Below are 26,948 nucleotides of genomic sequence, written 5' to 3'. Positions count from 1 at the left end.
GGGTCTGCCTGTAAGTCGTGGGCACACAGGACAAAGAAAGGGAGGGGGGGACATTATCTTAACATATGCACCTGAAGAGCAGGAAATTGAAAGGGCTCATGAAGAGAGAAAATATAAACAGCAGGGGAAAAAGCTAATTAACATCAAAGAAAAGGGAAAGCTCAAGAAATACAAATACATATGTAGTATCAGTTGTAATACACACATAAAACAGTCAGACACCATAACAACCTTCAAGTCACAACTCAAAACTCACCTGTTCAAACTCGCACACAACGTCTAACTGATCACTGTCTTGATTGTTTGTTTTGCCTTGTTTTAGTTTTTTTTATTTATTTTTCCACAATGTCTTGTTTTTAAACGATTTATAACTTTATGCCTTGGGTGCCTTGAAAGGCGCCTCTAAATTGAATTTATTATTATTAAATGTATTAATACGGGGTTGGAATGTTCTGTATGTAACCTAGGCAACGATTAGCGGAAGCGATTAAAGGAGCAGAGTTCATACCATACAGTCACGTCTCTACGAGTCTGTTTACTCCGCTTAGACCCGGTTCAATTCCCTTCACTTGATTTAAGCCATTTAACATTTCTTCATGTCTTAAACTATGTGGCTTCAGTATCCCTTTAAAGTTAGAGAGAGAGAGAGACAGAGACAGAGAGATCAATGGACGTCATGTTTGTTCTACCTGCATCTTTTGTTAACAAGGGCAGGAACCAGTTTAAGGTCATGAGACGACTGTGATCAAGTAGAGATCAAAACCACACCTGTTTTGTCCACACTGGAGGGTGGTGTGAATCTGTATATTCATGCAAAAACACGAAGCCCAAAGTAAGCTAAGCCCTGCTGCTATAAATATGGCAATATATCTATAAGTGATCACAAATCATGAACTATGCAGACATTAAGACATTCATGTTTTGTTAGTCGCTACTTTTGGGAATCGGAATGAATGACAAAGCTAAGCACATTTTTTACCTTTATGCTCCGATCCTACTGAACTTATTTTCTATTTAATAGCATTTTGTTCTGGATGAACATTCCCAATGAAATAGAGCTCTCCTGTTATATAAAATCAAGCCAGTTTCATCGCACTTTTAAGGACATTTAAATGGATCCTTGAATAGGCTAAATGGCATTGAGCGGGCCTCTTGCTAGACTTCCAAAACCAGAAACCCGAGCTGCACCATGACACTGGGTAAAGGGTAGATATGGTTAACTAAATAAGTCAAATAACAATAAATCATATCACTTTGCCTGTATTTTTATTGAGATTCAGCAGAACTGGGGGAACCGATGATTTAAAAAATAATCTGAAGTCAGCATTATAAGGCATGAAAAAAAGATAATCTAGTTCACAATACGTCAAAAAATTTAATTATTATATATATATAAAATAACATACAATTGAAATAAGATGAATGATCACAATTAGTTTTGTACTTTCTGAATATCCATGCACTCGGTTTTAATGCATTTAAATTTGTTTAGTTAAGACTTGTTGGAGCTACTCTACAGGCCACTGTCCGCTCTCCTTCCTTCTAGGCCCACTCTTCTCCAAAAATGATTGAAATACATAATGCACCAAATAAATTGAATAAAAACAAATACAATGATGAATATTTGGGTGATGACTGATGGAAGGCTTCAATTTCTTCTGGAAGCCAAAGAAAATAAATGTGAAATACCTACCAAAAATAATGTAATCACAACAACTGGAAGGTTGACTACCCAACTGTCCAATAAAACCACATGGAGCAGAAAAAAAATGAAACAAGCCTAAAAATAAATATTGCATGTTGTCTTCTCAAAATAAATAAGTGTCTACCTCGCTGTGCTAGAACTCTCACACTCTCTCACACACACACACACACACACACACACACACACACACACACACACACACACACACACACACACACCTCTGTGCTGACGGGATGAGAGTGTGAAGCACGACTACTACTAAGCGTGTGTCTCACGGCCCTCACCTTGAGGTAGAGAACACAATTACACGTCTACAAGAGTGTTGCTGCTGGCATCATGTGTCAAAATAACAATTTACAGTATGTAAAAGGGCTGTTTAGCAAATTCTCTTTGGGAAAAGTATAAGTTATATGCACTGAAACAAAAAGATCACCATGTCTTTCATACCAGAAAAAATTAAATTAAAATAAAGGCGTTTGGGTTCGGAAGAACTTCCACAGCAATTATATCAATGCAATGTCTCCCATCCTGGCCTTGAGCATAGACCACCTCAACTCCCCTATTCCTCCTCCTCTTAGCCAGTCTACAGTACTTGGTTGTGTGTGAATACCAAGTTTATTGATGGGCATTAACGGACAGAAACCCACAAAGGTTGGTTGTAAAAGGCTCAGAGCGGTCAATTATTAAGTTTATATAAAATAAATGCAATACATTAAAACATAATGAATTGATTCAAGTAAAATAATACATTACTATGATAAAAAAAAACAATATGACTTTGCACTGTGTGGAGATTCTTAAATGTGCCTCCTGTTTGCATTCATCTTCCTCAATTTAGATGCTTGAAGATGCTGCTGTAGGTCTTGTGGGCAATTTGCGGCGAGCATTTGACGGCAGCTGGTGTCAGCGTTGCCTGGATGGACTTCAGCGGCAGGTCGTCTGAGCAGTTGAAGCCGGGCAGATCCAGAGAGTCCAGCTGCAGGTTAAAATCCAGCTTGTCGTTGCTACCCAGGAAGCACGCCTCACGCTCTTTGTCTTCCGACGGCTCCTCAGGGGGTGGGGGGCCTTCGGGAGTCTGCCCTGCCCCGCCGTCCTCCCTTCGGCTGAACAGGCGGTCCAGGTAGCTTGTGTACGGGGTCGGCTTCTGCTCCTCCTCTCCGACGTCCCAGCACACTTCATTGATCGGCCGGCCGCCATCGTCTGCCGGCTCTCCACCTCCGAAGCACCCCCAGGGGTTGAGGGGCCGGGCCGTCTCCCCAGGCCCCACACCACCACCCAGCTGTGCCAGGTTGACAAGGCACTTCTCCTCCTTCTCCTGGCTGATGGACTTGGGCACAGAAGCCGAGCGTGATGCCTCCAGCTGGGAAACGGAGGAGTTGAGCTCGTTGAGGAGGCCCACTTCCTGGAAGGGCTCCGGCTGCAGACTGAGCTTGATGGTGCCAGCAATAAAGGAGTCAAAGTCAAAGCCCGGGTTCTGTGGAGTGGGGTTGACCTGCGTCTGGTGCTTCTCCTGCTCGCTGTCCTTCTCAAAGGGGCCCTGGTCCTGCAGCCCCTCCTTATGGGCAATCTGGGCCTTGACAAGGCCATTTACCTCACACTTACTCTTGGCCTTGCGCTCTTCTTTTTCCTTGCTCTGCTGCTCCTTCCAGTTGGACAGGTCAATGATAAGCTTGGGCTCGTAGTAGTGGTTCACCTCGCTGTCGCGCCAGATAAGGCTGTCAAGGTAGGAGGGGGACGCAGCTTTGTAGTTGCAATTGCGGCCGCACTCCTGGTCACAGTACTTGTTTTCGTGGTAGTGGTGGTAGTGGTGATAGTGGTGGGGGTGGTCGTCATCCTCGTCATCCTCGTGCCACTGGCTCTCCACCGGGAATAGAGACGAGTGGTCGTAAGACGGCTCATCGAAGAACTTTTCCCACTCGCCGTCAGTATACTTGCGGGGGTCAACCTGCGTCAGACAGAACCGTTTAGGATCCAAATACAGATACACACACACACACACACTCACCGTAACAGGGTAAAGGTAAGGTTACTTTGTTGTGTACTTTGTGTGTTCCTACACACCTGGACCTCTTCCTCATCTGTGACGTCAGAGAGGGCCCGCGGGTCCAACTGCACCTCGTCTGGGTCGTGGGTGCTATGCAGATGCCAGTCAACCTCGGACATCTGGCTGTCATGGTACCTGAGGTCAGAAACAACCAATTTAATGGATTTCAAATTGTCCATTATCAATGTATAATTATTTTTCTAAGATGTAGGTGACGCAGGTGTGTGTGTGTTCGTACCTGTCCCAGGGGTGGCTGTGGCTCTGGTCCATGAGCAGGATGTCGTCCACCTCGTCCTCAATGTGGAATGGATGCAGGGCGATGGGCTCGTCCAGGGGGAAGGAGTAGCCCGACATGTAGGGGTGGGCCATGGCCTCCTCCGCCGTCAGGCGGTCGATGGGGTTGAAGGTCAAGATCTTCTCCAAGAAATCGAGCGCTGCAAGGTGAACAGAACAGGGGTGAATTAAAGATGAAGGCACGGTGCTGTGATCTCAATCAGTCATGAAACTTCGCCCACAGATCCACATCATCATGGTGAACAAATCTGCCTGAAGAACCGATGACTTTCCCCGGATGGATTTTCCGCCGTTATGAATTTTGTTAAAAACACTAAATTCCCCCTAGGATTTTTTACTTAAACGAAAATCCTTTCTCTTATATCATCTATGGACCAATGTCCTCAATCTGACATAAAGCAAAGTCTTTACTAGGGCTGGGCGAATTCTTAGCACTGAATATTTATGCACCTGACAGCAACCTGCTTTTAATTTGTCATCCTCATATCTACATCATGTCACTCAGTGCGGAATAGTGTTGGCTCTGCACGCTCGTTAGGCTCTTGTTATGACACCACAGAGGCATATTTTTATGTTAAAATTGACTGCCCCAAGTATTCTCATGGTGTAAATTATGGCTACGAAAATAACTATTATAATGTTGGTTTTTTATGAGTTCTTTAGATTCTTCGCCTCTTCCCCATAATGTTTGGTTAACTCTCGTCTTGTCAATTTTATTGTCATCTCTTCTCTTCTGCTTTACCGCGTCTCTCATAAGTCTTTGCATAGAGTCGGTAAACTTACGTCGTCGACCTATTGCTTTAAATACCGCCGCTGCAAAGGATTATGGGTTTAAAATATCTCCTTTCCTTTCGTAAAGTGTGGTCATGAGTAACCTTTGCTAAAGGTGGGTTAAAGGTTACATCTAGGCACCTTTCCTAGGCATCTTTAGAATTCGAACAACCTTTCCTCCAAGTATTTCCGGGTCATCTCGTTAGGAAAGGAAATTTCCTAAGCAGAAAACAGAATCCGTAGAGGCCCATGGAGCAATCAATATAGTATAGTAGCCAAGAGAGTGTTTCAGAGGAAATAGGTGAAGTGCCTTCAATCAGAACACATGTTCTGTGTCACCATCTGGTGGCTGTATGATGCAACTGCGATTTCTTGGCTTGGCATCATTCCATTTTATTTGCCCTGACCGTTCAGAAAACTCCTTACGCATGGGTCAAGCTGCATTCATCAAGTAAATTGGTTCTCAATTTAAAGTAAATTGAGAACCAATTTACTTTAAATTGGTTCTCAAGATATCTACTGGTTTTTGTTTCATCAAGTTTGCATTGTCAAATTTAAAGTTGATTTATTTGGAGATTTCACCCAAGCCTACCTCTCCTAAAACTCTACATTTGCTATACCTGTCATCAAATATTGGCCAGGCATTTTGGCATTTTGGAACTAAACCTGCCGTTTACAATCAATGGCAAATAGAGGGTTTCTGAGGAAATAGGTTAATTGCCTTCAAATCAGAACACATATCCTTGATCACCATCTGGTGGCCAAATGGTGCAATTGCGATTGTTTGGCTGGGTGTCATTCAATTATATTTGCCCTGGCCTTTCAATAGAGGGGCAATTTTCTAAATTGTAAAATGGGTTCTCAAGATATCTACCGGTATGCTTTTCATAGTACTTTAGGGCTACCAAATGTTAATGCACAAGGTTGTATTCACTCTAAATCAGTTGGAAAATAAATCTTCCACTTATGCTGTGTTGTAGCTTTATTCACTCTAACCAGATTGAATATTTCAGTTGCACAACCATCTTTCTTTTGGTACCAATAATAGCCCTTGCAGTTGTGGAGTTACTTAGGGTAAATTATTTTCTGAAAATAGGCCTAGAAAAGATGTTCAAAATTCTAGAATTGCATGCCCTTAATAGGGCTGTACGGCATGGAAAAAAAGTATATATCACAGTGTAGTTAATGTTCATTTGATCTTCTAATTTCTATATAAATGCTTCTGAAGGGGCATAATACTCGTTAGGCAGCTATTACTTTTGTATTTTTAGGACATATGTCACATAGTATAGAAGTATTTTAACAACATTTATTGAGCAAAACTGCAATAGAAAAAAATCAGTCCCTGGGAAAAGTGACGTTGCGCCGAATTGAAAAAATAACGGTTTTGTTACCAAATTTTCGGTAATAACAAGTTACTTTACTTTTTAACCGAAGAAGTAGTTACCGTTACGGTTACGCTAAGGTGACCAGATGTCCCGGTTTGGCGGGACATTCCCTATTTTGAGTTGCATGTCCCGAGTCCCGACAAAAGCCTGTCGGGACGCTAAACGTCCTGGTTTCCACCAACCACTATAAAATGTCCCCTGTTGTCAGCGATTACATGGGCAACATGGTCTTATAATGGCCCAATCATTAAAGGTCCCATGGCATGCTACTTTATGGATGCTTTAATATAGATATTAGTGGGCCCCTAAAACAGTATTTGATATTATATAGATACCTATATATTATATATTATATTATTTAGATATAGAGTTCCGTGAGTCCGCCAACAGCAACAATCACTTCTCCTCCATGCTATAGGTCACTCAGGACTGACTGCAGGGAGTGAACGCTGATTGGCTGTTATGTTACGTCCCTCAGGGGGTGAACGCTGATTGGCAAGGTGGGAGTTGTCGGCTTCAATTCACAAGCGCCCAAAAGTCACTGTCTGCCTTTTTCTCTGTCAAGAAGGCATCAAATTAGAAATCTATGTTACAATTCAACTATATAGGACCATGTCTACAAGATTCATGTCTACAACGGTGAAATTCTCTTTTAAAGATGTTGCTTGTTAAATGGGCCAATTTTGATGACACCTGTCCGCAATTCAACAGCAATAGGCCGTCCCCAAATGAAAATTATGATAGTCCCTACACTTACTATTGTGCCATGTATTCTCTTTGGTATCAAAATTCAATATTTTTCAAGGTATTGTATCGAAGTCAGAAAATCCAGGATCTTGACAACACCAACACATATATACAGACGTGTGCGTGCGAGCATACCCTGGGGGCTGACATTAGGCAGCAGCTTTACAAGGGGGGTGTGTGGCTGGGACATGTCGCGGCGGATGAACACTGGGATGACACCGTGTAGCTCCTGGCGATCCTCCTCCCGTAGCACAGGGATTGACTCCAGGATCATCTGCATCTGCTCCAGCTCATGGGCCCCTGGTGATGGAGGACAGAGACGGTGAGAAAGGGAACCACTCTCTTCATATGATGTGGAGCAAGGCTTTTGAAAGCCCATGTTGACCTTAAATCATATACATTAAGAGGGTCGTACCAAATACACTGATTATATTTATTTATACATGGACACATGTTTAAAATGTCATAAATATATTAATTTAAGAAGATACATTTCTTCTCATCCCAAATACAAGTTATTTCGAGGCATACTGTTCTATCAATAAAAGCTGCACAGGTCCAAAAGTAGGGAGGTCCCTTCAAGCAAAGAAACAAACTGGTTCAAATGGCTAAATTTCTTTTTTGGATAGTGGAGCACTGCATCTAGTCAAAAGCAAGCCCAAGCTTGTGCATGCTGCAAGTGAAGCCTCTCCAATGGGGGTGAGAGGATTAAGAGAATGAGAGCCGAGCAAAGCACACTGACCCGCAAACAGCGTTTTCCCCGTGAGCATCTCGGCGAAGATGCAGCCAGCTGCCCACATGTCGATGGCTTTTGTGTAGTTGTTGGGAGACAGCAGCAACCGGGGAGATCTGTACCATTTGGTGACCAGGCCCTCAGACAGATGACCCTGAATGGGGGGGAAACACTGTAAATTCAGGCCTCAAATAATAACCTGGTTCTCCGCATGGTATTTCTAGTGGGTTCCAGCTGAAATGGTACTGGGTTCGTTCCCCATGTCCACAGCAAGGCGCCCTTGAGCACTATGCCAACGCCTCTACCTGCTCCTTAGTGAAATGTGTCTCAATTCACAGTAAGCCGCATTCGATTTTCTAAACTTTGGCTGATTTTAAACATATAGTAAAGTATATGATTAGCAAAAAACAAACCCAAAAATTAACCTTTAAGAACACAGGTTGAATATGAAAGTCAACAAATAGTGGTCTCTTGCCAAGTAAATATTAGGCACAAAAGGATATTATATTAAAAAGCCTCTTGACGGCTTTAATATAATTAGCCGTGTTGACGCACTGACTCACATTGAAAGGTGCCTTTACATTGAACGCGATTGTTGGATGAGATAATACAAATAACATATCATTGAGTTGATATGGATTGTTGCCAATTAATTCAAATTTTGCGAAAAATAAGGTCGATTTTTTACGCCTCTAGCCAGCGAATATAACCCTTTAACCAACCACACGGTTATCTTTTTTTTTTTCATCGACACAGTACAGGTTGTAGGACAGGGTGGATGCAACAGCATATGTACGTTTCTCAAAACAGTGTTCTTACTGTATCCAAAGTGGTAAACCATAGACCTATAATTATCGCTATCTGTTGTATGTTTTGACCATTCATCTCAATAGCTGTCGGAGATACAAGCCAATGTTTACTTGCATTGTGGTACGTGAATAGGCCCGTTATAACACTATTCGGTGCAACACTGTATGTGTTTACATACATTAACATTCTGGATGAGAAAAGTAAAAAGACATATGCGGATCTTCAATCAGAAAAAATAAATCAGTGTTTCCCCTACCATTGTTCAGGCCTGGCACCACCAAAAATTGTATTGTAAATAAAATTAGTTTATTGTTAATAACGTGTTTATTGAATCATTATCAACTTGTGATGGCTAAGCAAGTGTTTTATATGGAAATAACCAACAAATGCTCTGGCATCCCGTGAAAAATGTATAACAAATCACACTATCAACTCTTACCACCGGGCCTTTTTGCAGGCCACTGTAAATAATAATTTCTTCTTCTAAAAAACAAAAACAAACAATACGATTACCGTTTAAATAACGGATCGATAAGCAGTACCTATATTAGTATCCTTGAAGTCTACCGAAATATACTGGCAACCCCCCAGTATAGAAATATTCCATTTATTTGGACGTATACACAATATATCAACAGAGGAGTAGAAAGGAGTTGTAATGCAAAATACAGGCGAGATGAGGAAAGTACAGAGCTTCTAAATTCCGTGCTCCAGTTTTCGTGCCCGTCGCATGATAGAAACATCATCGTCAGCAACATGCCCACTCGCATGTTGTGAATTCCCGGCTCTCTGATTCTCCAGACTTTACATTAGGAGCCTGCTAGGTTATACTCTGCCGGGTCGGATTCTGAAAATTTTGTTTACACATACAACCCTCTGGGTATTAATTCAGAGAAGGTCAGACTTTGATGTATGTTTGAAAAGCCTAGTAGTGCGTTTCTTGACAGCAGGAAACAATATGGATAGCCTTCCAATTAGTAAGTAGGCTTTGATTAGTTAGGGTAAACACTTTACAAAGCAAACATTTCAAGGCAACTTAAGCTTAAAAGGGCTTTGCCTGATTGGGCCATAATAGAAAAAAAAAACGTTGTTGCCAGCTGGGAAATTGGGTCAAAACTGTGCGTGTGAGCAGGAGTGATTGGGAATGCAGGATGCATGTGCAAGGAGAGAATAAGTGTCCTCTTCCCCTTCTGCCAGCACGACATTTCCCTTTGCCTAAACCATTTCTATGTGTTCTCAAACCACTAGCTATTAAACCCAACAAAGACAGCCCAGAACCCCCACCCCTTCAGAGAATACGGCAGTTAAATTAAAATGTTTCCAAATGTACCATATATCGATTACAAAACTGACCAACACATGTAGATATAAGAACAGACTGGTCTTAAATAACATACCATCCATTAAACCAGACACATTTTCAAGAAGAGTGTGAAAGCAAAATAATATCCCAAAAAGGTGGCATGACAATCATACGCCGAGTAGAATCAGCAGCCCATCCCCTTGACCAAAAATAAGCTTTCCACACCAAATGTTCTATCCCAGAAGGAAGGCTAACCCTTCCGCGTTCACAAGATGAAAGAAGGAAGGACAAATAAAAGTGGAGGAGACAACTTGGGGGGGGGGGTGCTTATGTAGCTTCGCAAATCATTCCACTCTCTATATTGCTATGGATATATCACTATATCTTTATCACTATACTGCTCCATTACTATGATATATTGCTCCATCACTATGATGGACATATTTCTCCATCGCTATTACTATGTTGGGCTATTGGTTGTTGGAGACCAGCAAAAACATAAATTGACATATTCACGGGTCAATTTCCTTGCTTAGTTACTGTTGCTACGTCGATCAAAACTCCTACGACTGTCAGCAGCCAGTGAAAGGCTATTTAGCATCGCAGGCCTAGTCTTCAGCCCAAGAAGAGCGAGACTGAATTCTCAAAATTTTGAGAATCAACTTCTTTTGAAGATGAACAGGAAATTTTTTAGTTTTAAGTAATGACTTAAATGGTTTTTACTTTCGGTGCTGTTTTAATAATGATAAATAATTAATTTAATTTGTATAGCACACTTTAACACTGCAAGGAGGTTTGAGTGTCCTTGATTTAAAATGAGCGGTGAGGAGGTCCTGGAGGTAGGTTGGACCGGAAGTGTTTATGGCCTAGTGGAGTTTTGCCTATTGTGTTTGTGTTAGTTGAAATAAACTCCATTATTCTCAAAATTCTGACCCTTTGCTTTTTTATTAACAGCAGTTACTTGTACTTTTACTTTCAGTACTTAAGTACATTTAATATCAGAAAAGTACTTTTGATACTCAAGTACAGTAAAGATCAGATACTTTAATACTTTTACTTAAGTACTATTCTAAAAGGTGACTTTTACTTTTACTTAAGTAATTTTCCAGTAAGGTATCTGTACTTTTACTTAAGTATGGCTTTTGAGTTCTTTATACACCACTGGCTTCCAGCGATCTTTCCAAAAACTCTGAGTGTAAAGGATCGGTTACACCACTGCAATACACATTTACACTAACGCTATATTATGGCCTTGGACAGCGTGATAGACTCGAAAGAGTCAGATATGAAAGAATGTATTACAGAAAACTTGGAAAGACAAAAGAGCACAGCAAGTGGTCATACACCAACAATACATTTAGCAATAACCATCTGGCTGCCTATCCTACCTTGTGAGAGTAGTGTGGGTCCATGATACGTGCCAGGCCAAAGTCGCCAATCTTCAGGACCAGGTCCTCTGTGTTGACAAACAGGTTGGCGGGCTTGAGGTCACGGTGCAGCACGTTGGCAGAGTGGATGTACTTGAGGCCCCTGAGTAACTGGTACACAAATAGCCTGGCGTGGCCCTCGGACAGGAGGCCCCGCTCCAGCACCTTACACAAATCCGTATCCATGTACTCCTGCACAATGTATACCGAGTTGACCTCGGCCAGAGACACCACGTCCTCCGTTAGCCTTTGACCACTGGGGCCCAACGTCTCAAACACCTAAAATGTCCAAACAAAAAAAAGCATGAGTGTGAAGGCACTTTTACACCAGGCACGAGGCAAATAAAAGATGATAAAAGGCTTAATAACAGACAAAAATGTTACGTCACTAATTTATATCAGCCGCGCTGGATAACAAGGCAATCACTCGAAGACTTGAGTAGAAAATATTCTCATCTTCCCAAGGTTGATTTTTAACAGCTTTAGCCTGTGAATAAATCTGTTTAAACTTTTCATAGTATCCATGGGTCACTTTACTGTGCATGTTGTAGGACATGGCGGAGGTAATAGCCTATTAACATTTCTAAACCGTGGACTAGACACTTCCTCTGCCTCGTATTTGAGAACATTACAATATAATATATGATATCACGGCCAAAAGCTGTGTGCGCCTCCGGAATATTATGAATCTTATTATATATTAATAATAATTATATTATTAATATATCTCCCAACAGTCGGAGATGGTCGGGACGGTCTCCGGCGGTCTGGTTCTACAGCGTCTCTGGTTCTTTCCCAGATTTGAATCGTGATATGGAGCTGAGCTCCGCCGGAGCGGACGCCTGCCAGACACTCCGGCGGGTGTCCGGGAGTGCAGGTGTAATAGGCCAAGATAAAGCCAGAAAATCCCTGATGCTCAACCACAGATATCATAACGGGTGTAGCAACGCCCCGCACCCTCTAGTGTCTGCTTCTGGAGTGCGTAAAACGATGGAAGTGCGTAAAACCAGGAAATGACATTCAATACAAGTCTGTATAGTCCGCCAGTACTCACTGAATGTTGTCAAAATCGCATGGCTGAAAACGTGCTGCAAGACACTTTAACTTTGAATTAAGTTAACTGAAGTTGAACTTTTTCCACTTCCCCTTTCAATGCACCGCGACCCCCTGCCTGCACACGCCCTCACATAGCCTTCCTACAATCCCTTGCCCCATGCAAACACACATCCAATACAAAGTGAATGGTAGGCGGCCTTGAGTGTGGCACACGTGGCCTCGAGTGCCACACTCTAGGCCACGTGTTTGGTGGGGCTGAGGAGGAACAAGGCAATTACAGAGCCAATCAATATTTTTCTCTCATCAACACGAGTTGATAAGAGAATCATGACGTTTTTATTTACCAAAGTTGATGTGCTGGTCATATTTCATATTTTTGGTTGCGTTACCTTCTGCATCAGGTAAATCAGTGCAATTAATGTATATTGAAAAATATATATCAGGAGAATTGAGATCCCATTTCTAAATAAGAAAATCGTTTTATACTTTCTTTCTTTTCAGAATCATGCAGTCCTAGTTCTTACCTTGACGATGTTGTCATGGTCGAGGCGACGGATGATTTTAATTTCCCGGAGGGCGTGCTTGACGCTCTGGGGGTCGGTAAGGACAATCTTCTTGACCGCGACACACTTGTCACATGCAGTGTCTACGGCGCAAAACACTAGGCCATTACCTCCATAGCCTAGGGGCTTTAGGTCCATGTAGCGAGGACCAATGTCAAAGCCATGTATGTTCATCAGGGACTCAAACTTTTCAGCCATTTTGTGTTATGAGCTTTAACCACTCCCTAGTCACTAACTTTAATCAAGACCAGAGTTTAAGTCCAATGAAAAAATGGTAATAATGTGGCTTTCTGTATTCCTATTTGGATGTAAATAAAATACCTTGCAGAGGTGATATGCTTCCCCGTAAGGCCTACAACCCAAATACAGGAGATTAATCTATGGTCAATCGTCTTGCCATTGTATTAAAAAGGGAAACAATATAGGCAAAAAAACGTATCGTTACAAAATAAACCAGCAATGTAGTGGAATTTGAGAAAATTTAATGTTGAGTGCATCCTCAAAGGGCAGATACGTTGATAGTGAGACTGGTCCTGAGCTGTTTCATACTAGCGTGCCAAAAGGGCAATGTTCCAGGACTTTATAAAAAAATGTCCTTGCAGTTCGCCTAACTTGTCTGTATATCTGAAATGTGTTCGACCTTAAGTTTTCCAAAAGTCTTTCCACCCTCAATGATCAGGTGGCTCAAGCTCACCACAGTCGCAGTCGAAACTATCCTCCATTTCAGTAGAGCATTACCTGAAACACAAAGGGGAATACATTGGAGAAAAACTATTAAGAAATTGGCGGTGTTAAGTCTCTGAAAAGTCCAAAACACTTTTAATATCGCGATTGGGTTGCATTGCTCATTGGTTGAGAAAATCCAAGAGACGTCGGAAAATATATACAACTCCTCATACATGTTTTAGTTATATATCCTGTATTTGGTGTTTAATATCGTGTTTGAATACCATAATAGTAAGTGAAGCACAAAGAGACACAGGCAGCGGAGCTTTACCGGCTCTCTCGCATAGTAAACCCCTGAAGAACACATCATGGAGCAACTCGCAAGCCCCTCCCCCGCTCCATTACGGTGTTGCTAGTCCGGTTTCAAAGTATCGGTGAAATTCGAATTAACAATACACACAAGTTCCAACTTTGGGTTCAGATCATGTATAACCGGCCGAAATTGTTGGTAATTAAAGAAGTAGTTAGTTCAACCTTTAATAAGGAGCGCGGCAATGACGCTGTGTAACTACACAGGGATAGCCTGGAATGGAGGCATATTAGCAACATTTCTCCCCTCTATTAGTTGAGGTGTAGAAAATAGCCAATTGCACTCAATTGTAGTGGCTTAATAATATCAAAACAACGCTCATGGACAAACTACAGAACTGATAGCGGGTAGAAACACATAAAATAAGCAGCTCCAAGTCTCGAACAAAGGGGTCGGCTGTTAGCAAGGTTAGCATAGCAGACTACGTGGTCGCTCCTCCTCTAAATAGCAGCAGACGATCGTCCACAAATGGAGCGAAAAACAAACCACAAACGTCCGCTTCGCCGTATTAAACATGATTGTACCCCCGGAATAAATATCAAAAACACTTACAGTACACAATTTTTGGATCGGATGGATGATCATACTCAGTAGAGGTTTGAATGTGCTCCCCGCGTATATGCTGTAATCGTCATTCAGTCTGTTAGCGCTTTAGGAGGCGCTGTTTGCGTCAGTAAGATAGGAGCAGAGCTTGGGGACAATCGGAGAGCGACAAAGCTGGGGGGAATATATAGGAGAAACAGCTCAATATTTAACCAACCAAAAAATAACAGAAAACGTAATAAAAGTAAGGACAGATAACACGCGGATATATAATTAGAATTTGTATTTTGAATAGCTTAAGTTACATATTTCGATGTCTTTATCGACAAAACTAAATAATACCAAATCAAAGGAGAACGTTGGTTTGACAGGTGATGAACGACGGATTCGGCACAATTAAAACCAAACACAGTCTTGTATGCCGTGATCAGAAGTAATTACCCTCAAACGGGAACAAGGTTCTTGATGTGTTTGTTGTAATAATCATTGTTGTATAAGGTATCGATGCTAAAAGCACGGACAACGCATAAAAAAAACAGTCCAAGAATACTGGAATATCCCTTCGTTCCCCTAATGGCATGTGTATTATTATCTCTGTTTGGTTCTTCTTTGCACATAGGGTTGCTTATAATCATATACAGTAGGCTTTGTCTATCCCTGCCTATAAATGCCTTTGCATTCAGATAACTCCTCCGAGTAGGTGTTTCTGGAATGAGGATTTAGAAATTCCATTGGAAATCGACATGAGAAAGTCCTGCTTTTGTCATTTCTCTTCACGCTGCATAGACCTTAAAATCCACAGACTCAGCTGAACAAACACAATAACGCTCTCGCGTCGGGTTAGATATTAATATTAATCAGTAGGACATCATGTCCACGTTGAAGAACTAGCCTACATAAACCACCTAGACTGGATACCCCCAGTCCATCTGCCGGCGATGGGCTGGTGGGTTGTCTAAAATGTGTCTATTATGCTTTTATGAGTTACTAGGTGGTGCTTGGTCATGGTATTTTGATTGCCGATGGCAAGATAGTTTTCATGTGCAGGGCTCTCAATTTTGAACCTCGTTCAGAGGGAGATTTTGTCGGCGGCGGCAGGGGTGGGGACCGGTGGGGATGGGGGTCTGATCTGATAAATGACTCAACAATTCATACAAACAACAATATTTATTTTATTCTGCATTTCTTAGTGTGTGTGTGTGTGTGTGTGTGTGTGTGTGTGTGTGTGTGTGTGTGTGTGTGTGTGTGTGTGTGTGTGTGTGTGTGTGTGTGTGTGTGTGTGTGTGTGTGTGTGTGTGAAATAATAGTTGTTGTTTATGGTGGCATGTTTTGAGGCCTTCAGCACGCTGGCGGCTACCATCTCAAACACTGTGGTTCCAGGCCAGCCATTTTTACTGTCATGATGGATGACAGAGTTCCATTTAGCGTCCACCTGGGGGGCAGTAGGGTTAGGGGTAGTTAGGTAACCCTATATTGACAGTGATATTCTGGCCGCAGTTGTTGGGGGCAGATTGTGTGTATCTTTTGCGTCTTATGTTCAAAAATGGTGCTTCACTTCCAGAGTTTTGTATCAGGTCTAACCCTTGGCAAGATTAGCAACATCTTTGCCTTGAAACGGAAAGAAATATATTTATATATATTTTTTATATATTTTTATAATTTTTGCCAAACAATGTGTTTCTCAAATTAAACGTTGCTTCTTGTGTTCAAATTGATATTGCTTTACTTCCAGATGTTAGCATTAGGTCAATGCAACCCATGGAAAGCTTAGTAACACTTTTGCAGCAAATATATATATATATATATATATATTAGTGGTGGGCATAGATTGATTTTTTTAATCTAGATTAATTCCAAAATTAATCTAGATTAAAATGGCAAACGGCAAAAAATCTGTTCATTTACCTTGACAGCGGTCAATTATACTGGCCAATGGTGATTTATCAAATATAATTCACCGCCGGAAGTTGTGAAGTGTCCATGCAAGTGAACGGAGCATAAACAAAAAAAATGGACAGCTGAACGTTGGGAAGACCCATGCAAGTGAATGGAGCAGTGTACAGCATTGAGAAGAGCTGTGTAATAATCCATAATAATGTAAGGTTTAGAAGTTAAATATTTGAAAGTTGTAGAATAAATTAATATAATTTATATTGGAGTTAATTTGCTAGAAATGTACTTACAATTTTTAGTCAGTTAATCATTTACATATTTATGTTACACAATTATTACATATTTACATGTTTACATATTTAACACAGTCAGGATATTCTGTTGAATCTGCCTCTCTGATTCCCTCACGTTTACCTCAGTCTAAATTCTAGCTTCTGATTGGTTAGTTCAGTCAAGTGATGGTTCCGAACAAGGAAGTGTTTGAAAATAGATTAACGGCGATATTTTTTTTATCGCGCGATAAAAGTTTCGCGTTAACACAGCCGTTACGCCGATAACGGCCCACCACTAATATATATATATATGTATATATATATATATATATATATATATATATATATATATATATATATATATATGTATATATATATATATATGTATATATATATATATATATATATGTATATATATATATGTATATATATATATATATATATATGTATATATATGTATATATGTATATGTATATATATGTATATGTATATATATGTATATGTATATATATGCATATATATATATATATATATACATATATAGGCTATGTATATGTATGTATATATGTCTCTTACTGTAGGCCTATATATATATGTTTGTGCGAGGGTGATTGAATTGGCAATGTCCTTGGTACTGAATCTGCATGATGGTCCATCGCAAACACGAGTTTTCATTGAAAGGAAAAAAATGTGTTTATTGTGTTCTATTTGATTGTGCTTCTCTTCCATGTTGATATAGGGTCTCTATACAACCCCTTGCATGCTTAGTAACATGTTTGCATTAAAAGAGAAAAAAATATCTAAAATAAATTATGTGCGGAAAATGCTTTTCAGCGTGAGAAAGTCACAACAGCAAACTATGTCCATTAAATAATGAAAATATTGTAGATGTGGTAGTTGTGTAGAATAATATAAACATCAGATGTGTATTTAGCTACAAGAAAAAATGCTTTATTAATTATCATGTTATAGTAGGCCTATAATCATCATGAGTTAGAGCTGAGATTATTATTTGGAGAATTAAAAGAATAATATGAACCAATAACCAATTACCTATTGGTTATTGGTTATTGGTTATTGGTTCGTGCTCGATACAGTAAACAAGAAATAACAATATATATTGTATAATCAGACTTTGAAAGAATTCCTTATTTATTTTGTGAGGCTAATTAACAATATCCTTCCCATACATTTCGATATCCAAGCCATGTTCACTGATAACCTATTGCTCAATGCTTGACAAAGGCTGATATCGAACAGCAGGCCTCTTGAATTTGTGAATCATCACTCCACAGATCATGGCAATCGCCGCTAGAAGGCATCCAGCGATGAAGGCCATGTTGAGATTCAGGCCGGTTACTAAAGTAAATAAATACAACATTTTTAGATTTTACAGATATTCCAGGGATTCCACAAAGTCAAACAACTTGTATTAAAAGTGATGTTGTTGCTAAAATGAATGATTTTTAACTACTTACCACTGCTCTTGTTTTCCGGTGTGCTTTGCAGACGCAAAGGACCCTGGGAAATGAAGTGCGCTCCTGTTTCAATAACAGCCGATCTCCTGCGCCGACCAATGGGGGTGGTTGGGAGACATCCCCTGGAGCATCTGGTGTTGGGGTTCCCAGCCTCACATAGAATGACCGAACAGCTGATGTACACCTGACCCATAATGAGATAACCTGTCAATACATTGCCACATTCAAGCTGTTCCTCATTTACTCCTATTTACTAATTATGTCCTACCTGGTCATGTAATCCTATGAATTTGAAGGCATCGATTGAAAACCGAAACTGTTTATTATGACTTGTGGGATAGATGACAACAGTGGAGTCCTGTACACACCTAGGTAAAAAGAAAGAGCAAAAAAAGATTAAAATTAAAGAAAGAGTGCTGTCAATAAAGAGTGCTGTCAATCTATTACATTCCTTTGTTAATTAATCAAACAATTTGCTGGGATTAATCATGATCAATAGTTTATTTTTCTCTTATAGAGCCAGTTAACCCAAACCCACTTTTTTTGTTTTAGACAAACAATAATGAATTAACAAAAAAATTGTAAATTATAATGTGTAGTGTGTAAATTATAAAGTGCTACCAGAGATGCAATGTAAATGAAGAGAATATTTGTCTTATATGATCGTCAACAATTGCCCAATAATCATCAACAATCAATGCCATTTTGTCATTATTACTGAAATAAGTCCCCAGTTTAGAGAAAAAGGGGGGAAATACTCAGTTTTTGCCGTTCTCCACAAAACACAATGCGGACGTTCAACTCTACTGCGCACCCAGGTGGCAACAGACTACGAGGTAGTCTAATGGTGCGCTCGAGATGCATCGTTCACCACCCGCACAAGTTGCGAAATCTCCCAGCTTTCTTGCAACATTTCAGTGAGTTATGCCCCTTTTGGTTATAATATAATCTGTCCAACTCGTGCTCCCGAGAGACCACCCAGAAGAGCGAGGATAACCGTACTACCCGACAAACAAAGGTGGCTTCCCCCGTAATGAGATGGGTTTTTTTTGTATTTCTACCACAACAATCGTTTTAATGGGTCGATTTTTTTATTGCTGCTTTAATCTGGTGACCAATTTATGCATTGCACGGTCTTGCTGTGCTTGCAAGACAATGTAAAGCTTTGTTGTTTGTTTTCGAGCTGGTTTGCTAAAGAGACAAATGTAGAGCATAACGATGACTGTTCCTCCCTGACTCGTCGTACAGCGATGCCCACATAGACGAACGGGAAGGCTATAAGTGCTACAAAGCCAGGAAATTACACCACAAGAGCAACTTGTGCTGGTGGTGTACGATGCATTTCAAACGCATCATAACGTCCCGAACAAGGGTCCCCAGTGGCCCGGTTTGTGTGGACGTGTGGAGCTCTGCCTGGGCAGGAGTGGTCCACAAGAAGATTGAGCTTTTCGGACACTTTAAGTATAAAGCTATGGTCTCTGTGGATGGTGAAGCTCCGTCTGAGCAGCAATTTATCAATTGTCCGCATCCCAGTCAGGGGTAGGCTTTCCGGACACCTATAGTATAACGCTACTGTGTGTGGCGCAAGTCTGAAATAACGTCGCTCATTATAACTATCTTAATAGTTACACAGTGACGGTACTAAAAAGGTATCATGAAGTTTTAATGGGTCGATTTTTTTATTGCTGCTTTAATCTGGTGACCAATTTATGCATTGCACGGTCTCTTTATGCATTGCACTCTCAGCCCAAAACTTTTTTTTTTTTTTTTAAATCAAATAGTGATGAATTACATCTGAAACAGTTGGTTATAAGTTCGAGGGTGAATTATAGAAGGTGTCTCCGATGCAATTTGATTGAATTCTCTGACCGCACTCCTGTCATTTAGATCGGGGAAACCCAGATGTTTCGGGAGGGTATTCTGCTTTGAGGTGTTATTTCGAGGCAAAATTCATTCTGTGGTTAATAAATGGGGCTTTGCAAACTGCAGATTACTTTTGTTTTCTCCAGAAATCCATCAAGCAACTGTTTTGCGCTACAAAGGTCAGCTGCCAAAGGAAATAAACAAAGCCTCGCCAATTGCGATAAAGAAAATGAAAGCGTTAGATCTTTCAAAATGAATTCAAAGCTTAACATGTTCATTTTGACAGCACTATTAGGCCTATGTATATATATTTTCTTATTTTGGCTGAACAAACAATAAACTAATAATAATAATAATAATAATAATGTAATGAAGACCAGTAGGTGGTTAGGTAGGAAGGTAGTTTACCCGTTCTCTATGATTGGGTAGGTGGGCTGGTAGTTGGGGTTATCGTAAGGTGAAGCACTACAGGACTCCACAAACAGAACAGTGTTATTGATTGAAGTCGTGGCATCTATCTGCATGTATATCTTATCTCCAACTTCATAGTCCAGCGGGTAGAAGTGTGGGTTGATCATTGTGTCGAAGAGGATGTCTGGGTAGAACTCAAAGTTGTAGGTGAACGTCCCAAAGCCCTTCTCGGTAATAGTCTGGTTGTCCCTGTGGACTGTAAACCCAAGGGATACGTTTCCACGCTTTGGGTACTGGCAGGAAAACTGAACTTCCAAAAGATGTTTCCTGGTAACGATGTCTCTGACATCCTCAAAGGTGGTGATCTCATTTGAGAACAAAAGGTTTTCATCGTCCTCCTGCAGAACAGGAACACTCTTTAAAACACTGTTTTAGTTGATAAAGTGAAATTAACCAAATCAGCAGATGTCAAGACAAACATAACCATTCGCAAAATACTATAACATTTATTAGATGGAGTTTCCCCATTACCTTAATCATAGTACCACATTCATTAAGTGGGATGAAACCAATGACATGAGTGCCATTGGAGTGTAGTCTGCAGGCTTCGTTGCCGGGATCATTTAGCCGCAGGTGATCTTCATCTAGTCCCTTAAATGCGGCTTTCTCCAACTCTACTGTCATGGAGGTTTCATTGCAGATCACGTGTGCTTTAGCTGTTGAAGAGATTTAAAGTAAGTTATTCCTTGTTTATGTCAAAACATACATAACATAATCAGGCACATTAAGCATGAACCTAAAATGTCAGTTCTCACCATGTTCAACATGCACCCAAACACATCGCATTTCTGACTGAAACTGCTGATACCTGAAATTGATTTGAGCCAAGAATTAGTCACTTTAAATTGTATTCTCACCATTGGCACTGTAAAGATACATTAGTGATACATTATTAATAACTATTGTTACTAATATAGTCAAATATATAATTGTAGTGCATAAAGAGAGGGAGCTAAAAAATAAAGAAACCTACGAAATAGCTGCCTCCGCAATGAAGCAAATTGGAACCTGGTCTCCAAATTGGTGTACAGTCGGGGTCCATCTCAGATAAAACTCTCCCCGTTCAATCCTGTGTTTGGTGGTACCCAGGGGTCCTGTGAAGATGATATCACCTACTCTGTATTCAAAAAAAATTTATTACTATCTCGATTTTAAGTTCTGGGTGATTCATTTCATTTCTTAAGTTGATCTTGTCAGCAGACACGTGTACTTACGTTGAATATTGGGCTACTGCTTTGACTGTGATTTCAAATTCTTCATTGACTTGAGCATTCAGATGGTCTCCATGACTTGGTGTTGGGTGAACAAACCTAGGCAGGTACTCTCCTTCAGTGCAGGACGGAACAGGCGAATCCACTACAGTTTAAGTAGAAATATTTTAGCTTACAAAAGCATGCAATATGTTGTATAGCTACAGAGAAAGCATATCTCAAGTAAGAACTTAAATCATGCTAAATTGTATCAAAGTGTAAAAGGATGCTTCTCTGTTCATACAATAGCATATATAGGCGTAAATCATTCATGAAATTACGACAAAAAGTGACTCGCTTGCCTACCTAGAACGGAGAATTGAAGAGGAATTTGACTGAGAGGAGTAGGATACGGTTTGCTGGGGTAGGTTTGGTACGGGGTGGTGGTTGGGCCTGCCGTGGTGGTGGTTGGGCCTGCCGTGGTGGTGGTTGGGCCTGCCGTGGTGGTGGTTGGGCCTGTGGTGGTAGTGGTTGGGACTTGATGTTGCCACCACCAAGGGTAATTGGTTGGGCCTGCCGTGGTGGTGGTTGGGCCTGCCGTGGTGGTGGTTGGGCCTGCCGTGGTGGTGGTTGGGCCTGCCGTGGTGGTGGTTGGGCCTGCCGTGGTGGTGGTTGGGCCTGCCGTGGTGGTGGTTGGGCCTGCCGTGGTGGTGGTTGGGCCTGCCGTGGTGGTGGTTGGGCCTGTGCTGGTAGTGGTTGGGCCTTGATGTTGCCACCACCAAGGGTAATTGGTTGTCTTGGTGTTTGGGCCTGTGGTGGTAGTGGTTGGGCCTTGATGTTGCCACCACCAAGGGTAATTGGTTGTCTTGGTGTTTGGGCCTGTGGTGGTAGTGGTTGGGCCTTGATGTTGCCACCACCAAGGGTAATTGGTTGTCTTGGTGTTTGGGCCTGTGGTGGTAGTGGTTGGGCCTTGATGTTGCCACCACCATGGGTAATTGGTTGTCTTGGTGTTTGGGCCTGTGGTGGTAGTGGTTGTGCCTTGATGTTGCCACCACCATGGGTAATTGGTTGTCCTGGTGGTTGGGCCTGTGGTGGTAGTGGTTGGGACTTGATGTTGCCACCACCATGGGTAATTGGTTGTCCTGGTGGTTGGGCCTGTGGTGGTAGTGGTTGGGACTTGATGTTGCCACCACCATGGGTAATTGGTTGTCTTGGTGTTTGGGCCTGTGGTGGTAGTGGTTGGGCCTTGATGTTGCCACCACCATGGCTTATTGGTTGTTATGGTGGTTGGGCCTGTGGTGGTGGGGGTCGGGCCTGGGATAGTGGTGTAAGAGTATGTGTAGTAGACTGCACGTTTCTTTCTGTTTGAAGGCAAAGGTAACCTCTGAGTTGAAGTTCCATTTGTGGAGATCAAGGAGATGGTGGTTCTTGGAAAGTCTTCCAGCACCAACTCAAACCCATACGTCCCAGTGTATGATGTGGAACGGTAGTGTAGCACACAGTTTCTCTAAGAAAATGAATATAAAGGAGTTTGATTGGGAAACATGAATAAATGTAAGTCAAAGGTGCACTTTTAAAGATTGTAGTCTTCATTCAGAAAAACCTAGACTCTGCTCATCACCCCTCCCTTATGTTATCTCTTCAAACCCATAGATAGATGAAGGGGCCCTATTTTAACGGTCTGAAACGCAAGTGAGAAGCGCCAAGCACAAGTAGCTTTGTGGGCGGTTCTACGGCGATGTCGCTAGTTTACTGGCGCAAAAAAATTACTCTTACGCCCGGCGCATATCTAAAAAGGGTTGGTCTGAAGTAGCCTAATTACCCGTAGGTTTGGTTTGGGCGTAACGTGCAATTAATCAAGGAGAGTGCCAGCTCCCATCCCCTTTAAGAGCCATGATGAGCGCATTTTAATCTGACTAGTTGATATTTTGACAGCGCAGTCTCCGATGAGACAGATGCACATGATTTTCAAACATCAAATGGCTCAGTTTATGGCCAAAGAATATGTCCGAATTCACACATGGAATAAGGATTTCTTCAACAACTTCAGAAATACTGAGTCCTCAAATAAATTTTGGCAAAGAAAACGTATATGATATAACATATGATATGCGGTAACTCCTATTTAATGATATACGCAATACATTATAAACATCGTTTCTTATCAGTATTGTATGCATTAGGGCTGCACGATTATTGCCAAAATGATTATCACGATTATTTTGATCAATATTGATATCACGATTATTTACCACGATTATTCATTGAAAAAAAAATCTTTCGAATTTCTACCACCACCTTGTGGTAGGAGCCACACACTGTGCTCAGCGGCAAATTGCCGCCAGGCCACGCCCCCCCCTCCCCCTGTTTTCACGCTTCGCGCCGGACCCACGCAGTCGCAGACAGGTGTACAGGGAGCGCTTGGTTTGCTTTGCAGCGGAGGTAGAGCGTTTACCTCATGGGCGGGGCTCGTTTCTTTTTTCGTTTTCTTTTTTTTGCGGACGCATTATTTAAAATTTAAAATTTAAATCTAAATTAAAAAAATATATATATATATATATATCGCGAAAATATCGCGGGAACACTACGTGTCATCGTGGGACGCCAATATCGTCATCGCGATAAAAATTCGATATATTGTGCAGCCCTAGTATGCATTATCGTTATCGACTTGTGTTCCTAATATGCCCTGTCCCCCCATTAATATACATTGCCATGGACTGTATTATGCGTTAAGTGTTTAGTTTGCGTGTGTTTAAACATATGGACGCAAACACGCGCGTGTGTATTACCCATACACACACGCGCCCGCATTCATTCATTCTTTTTAACACTCACTCGCGGTAAACCAATGTTTTCTCACAATCAAAAACTCATCAATCCTAAAAGTTATGGGCATGTACACGATGTCTGTGTCAAGAAAATGTGTTTGCTGTACGGTATTTGCAGATGCATTGATTTAAAAGTACAACTTATTACGCTGTATCAGCTGTTCTTTCCCAAATAATTTACCAAGAATGTGTAGCTAGGTAGATGAGAGAAGCAAAGTGTATGCGCGAGGTGCACAAGCAACATTATGCATGCGCCCTTAAAATAGCATCTGAACAACGCGCCACTGACTTTAAACCAGGTATTTCCTGGTTTGTGGCGCAAGGGGTTTCTGAAACGGCAAGGTAGCACCAGGGAACGTTTGTGCTAGAACACGCCTCCTTCTTTCGCCGAGCTGCCCCTTGGGGCGCAAGATCATTCCCTAATTTACCGACGCGTGGCACAGGAGGGAAAAGAACGCTCTGCGCCAGTTGCAAACTAGCAACGACACATGCGCCAGTGATTAAGTCAATTGCGCCGGATGCAAGATAGGGCCGTAGTCTTAAAGTAAGTGTCTATGACAGAATGCCTTTTAGAGCACATTTAAAACGTATACATATCCATGTTGTACCTTTGACATTATGTTGACTATTATATGCTTTTACCAACCTCATCCAGCTCAAAACCTTGGGGTTGATTGCATGTAGCGCATTCTCTGTTTAAGATGGTTCCGTATCTGCAAATCACCCGATCACCATCAGGGTCATCTGTCAACAGATGGTAGGATCTTGGGCAGTTTGAAGGAACTCTAACATTAAGCACAGAAATGACAATTAACAGCCAATAATCAGAACAATAAACTTTTAAAAAAGATACATGTTTGGATACATAAAAAGGTGACAAAAGTCACCAGTAGATTAAAGACAATTATGGTTCACTGTAATAAATGACATAAATATTCATTAATGTTAACACACTTTAATTGCATCACATTCAATACTTACATTTCAGCTAATTTAGCTTCACCAAACATAAAATCTCTTTAAATCATTTAAAAAAAATGTAATGGGCAATAGCTCAGGTAAAGACGTACCTCAGGAAGGGCATGATGGCATTATTTGGAGAGCCATTCGCCTGCCAGTTATCAGATCTTTCCCTCAAGTCGACATGTGTGAACAGTCTCCAGGACCCCAGTAAATTCACATTTGGAATCCAACAGCAGCTAGCTTTCCTAATATATGGAAACAAAGTTGCAGCTAAATAGCAGAACTCTTGAACTATTGGTGAAAGGTGCCCATTTTTGACAATGATTGATTTAATTCCTCAAAACTTAAATATATTGAATAACATTAGAAGCAATAATCAATATTGAGAAAAATCACCTCAGGTCAAATGAATCGTCATTGGGGTAATATCTTGACTGCACTACTTCTGTTTCACACCAAGCATTTGTGTGGGGTGCTGAATTTGTGCTACCGTCTATTACACCTTCTTTTGCTTCCGATACTTTTCCGCAGTTACCATTCAAGCATCTCCAATCGAAATAGTGATAGCAGCTTCTGTAAGTTTGCCTGAAATATATGTCCACCTGTGAGGAAGACAAATGAATTGTGTTAACACTTTCTAATAGCTTTCAACAAGGCTTCGAGGGAATTTGATGTAGCAGCATTTTTGTCATATTTGTTGAAATTCTGACTAATAAATAATTAGTTCATTATGAGCAGAAGCATAAGTTAAACTTTTTTGTCTTTTTTGTTAGTATTTTGTTAATATGATGTTCATATATATTTGGTGACACTTTACAATAAATTTACATAAATTAACCGTTAATAATAAAATAAAAGTTAAAATATTGTTTACATTATACCTTAACATGCACAGTGACACCATTAGAAAAAATACTTTAAGTATTATTGTATTGTATTGTATTTTTATCCTGTGTTTTTCCACTGCTGCTGGGCTGTTGCAAGAAACTAATTTCTCCCACAGAATATTTGTATAAAGTTGTAACTAATCTAATTTAAATATATATCCTCATGCCATTACCTTGCTTGAAATATATGTTGTTTAAGTTCTTACCTTAATGGATCCATTCAGGTGTTTTTCTTTGGGAACGACCCTAACAGTGCCTGCAGTGAAATGTGATGCAGATGCAACGGAGATCAGCAGGAGCAACTGGATTGAGAAAATCCAGAAGGAAGCCATTGTGCCCGAATCTCTCCTCCAGAGTACTTGCGTACCATGAGCAGTACTAAAGCATCTTATACCTTCAGCATCAGTCGATGACCCACCCACAACATACCATGAGGAAATGTTTGACACATCTGGTGCCAAGTCCATCGGCCTTTCCCAGAATTGTTGATAACTGGTTTTTCTGCTACTATAAAGGGTGTGGAAACAATTGGAGGATGCATTCTTACAGGATATCTTGGGCATTTATAAAAACTTGTCTGTCTACATAAGGAACAAGACTTTGTGAGCTATCCTTTTACCAATAAGAAACTTGTTTGCGAATTCACCCCGTTCATCAAGTCTAACTAGGGGTGTAACGGT

At 40.9% G+C, this 26,948-nt stretch overlaps 2 protein-coding genes across 4 annotated transcripts; both read right to left on the bottom strand.

Moving 5' to 3' along the window:
• Positions 1–1,249: 1,249 nt before the first annotated feature.
• On the bottom strand, positions 1,250–14,584 carry mapk6 (mitogen-activated protein kinase 6). Its single transcript, XM_060070807.1, has 8 exons — positions 14,430–14,584; positions 12,803–13,579; positions 11,184–11,501; positions 7,692–7,836; positions 7,085–7,249; positions 3,988–4,183; positions 3,767–3,884; positions 1,250–3,650 (listed from the first exon to the last, which is right to left on the bottom strand). Exons 2-8 carry the CDS (start codon positions 13,037–13,039, stop codon positions 2,535–2,537), a joined length of 2,295 nt encoding a protein of 764 aa, XP_059926790.1. The 5' UTR covers positions 13,040–13,579; positions 14,430–14,584; the 3' UTR covers positions 1,250–2,534.
• Positions 14,585–17,514: 2,930 nt separating this feature from the next.
• LOC132472009 (CUB and zona pellucida-like domain-containing protein 1) lies at positions 17,515–26,648 on the bottom strand. Of its 3 annotated transcripts, none has more exons than XM_060071406.1 (14): positions 26,475–26,648; positions 25,778–25,983; positions 25,489–25,626; positions 25,065–25,203; positions 22,557–23,094; positions 21,954–22,061; positions 21,612–21,753; positions 21,371–21,514; positions 21,153–21,205; positions 20,869–21,053; positions 20,335–20,735; positions 18,332–18,431; positions 18,064–18,247; positions 17,515–17,944 (listed from the first exon to the last, which is right to left on the bottom strand). In XM_060071406.1, the coding sequence occupies exons 1-14, from the start codon at positions 26,598–26,600 to the stop codon at positions 17,808–17,810; spliced, it is 2,601 nt and encodes an 866-aa protein (XP_059927389.1). In that variant the 5' UTR covers positions 26,601–26,648; the 3' UTR covers positions 17,515–17,807. The 3 variants fall into 3 exon arrangements, with proteins under 3 accessions (XP_059927389.1, XP_059927390.1, XP_059927391.1); XM_060071407.1 differs by having other exon boundaries at positions 22,626–23,094; XM_060071408.1 differs by lacking the exons at positions 22,557–23,094; positions 25,065–25,203; positions 25,489–25,626; positions 25,778–25,983; positions 26,475–26,648 and adding an exon at positions 22,350–22,473.
• Between the last annotated feature and the right edge of the window lie 300 nt (positions 26,649–26,948).

The sequence above is a fragment of the Gadus macrocephalus genome, chromosome 14, assembly GCF_031168955.1.
Source record: "Gadus macrocephalus chromosome 14, ASM3116895v1".
Lineage (NCBI taxonomy): Eukaryota > Metazoa > Chordata > Actinopteri > Gadiformes > Gadidae > Gadus > Gadus macrocephalus.
The sequence above is the reverse complement of the archived record's forward strand: the minus strand, read 5'-3'. Positions and strand labels throughout refer to the sequence as shown.

Excerpts from the sequence above, each read along its gene's own strand:
- mapk6 (XM_060070807.1), bottom strand. The coding sequence starts at position 13,039 with ATGGCTGAAAAGTTTGAGTCCCTGATGAACATACATGGCTTTGACATT. Across the intron at positions 11,502-12,802 it reads ACCATGACAACATCGTCAAG|GTGTTTGAGACGTTGGGCCC; the intron begins GTAAGAACTAGG and ends TGGACATTTTAG. Across the intron at positions 3,651-3,766 it reads CAGATGAGGAAGAGGTCCAG|GTTGACCCCCGCAAGTATAC; the intron begins GTGTGTAGGAAC and ends TGTCTGACGCAG.
- LOC132472009 (XM_060071406.1), bottom strand. The coding sequence starts at position 26,600 with ATGGCTTCCTTCTGGATTTTCTCAATCCAGTTGCTCCTGCTGATCTCC. Across the intron at positions 25,984-26,474 it reads ACCTGAATGGATCCATTAAG|GTGGACATATATTTCAGGCA; the intron begins GTAAGAACTTAA and ends TCTTCCTCACAG. Across the intron at positions 22,062-22,556 it reads ATGGTGGTGGCAACATCAAG|GCCCAACCACCACCACGGCA; the intron begins GCCCAACCACTA and ends CCACCACGGCAG.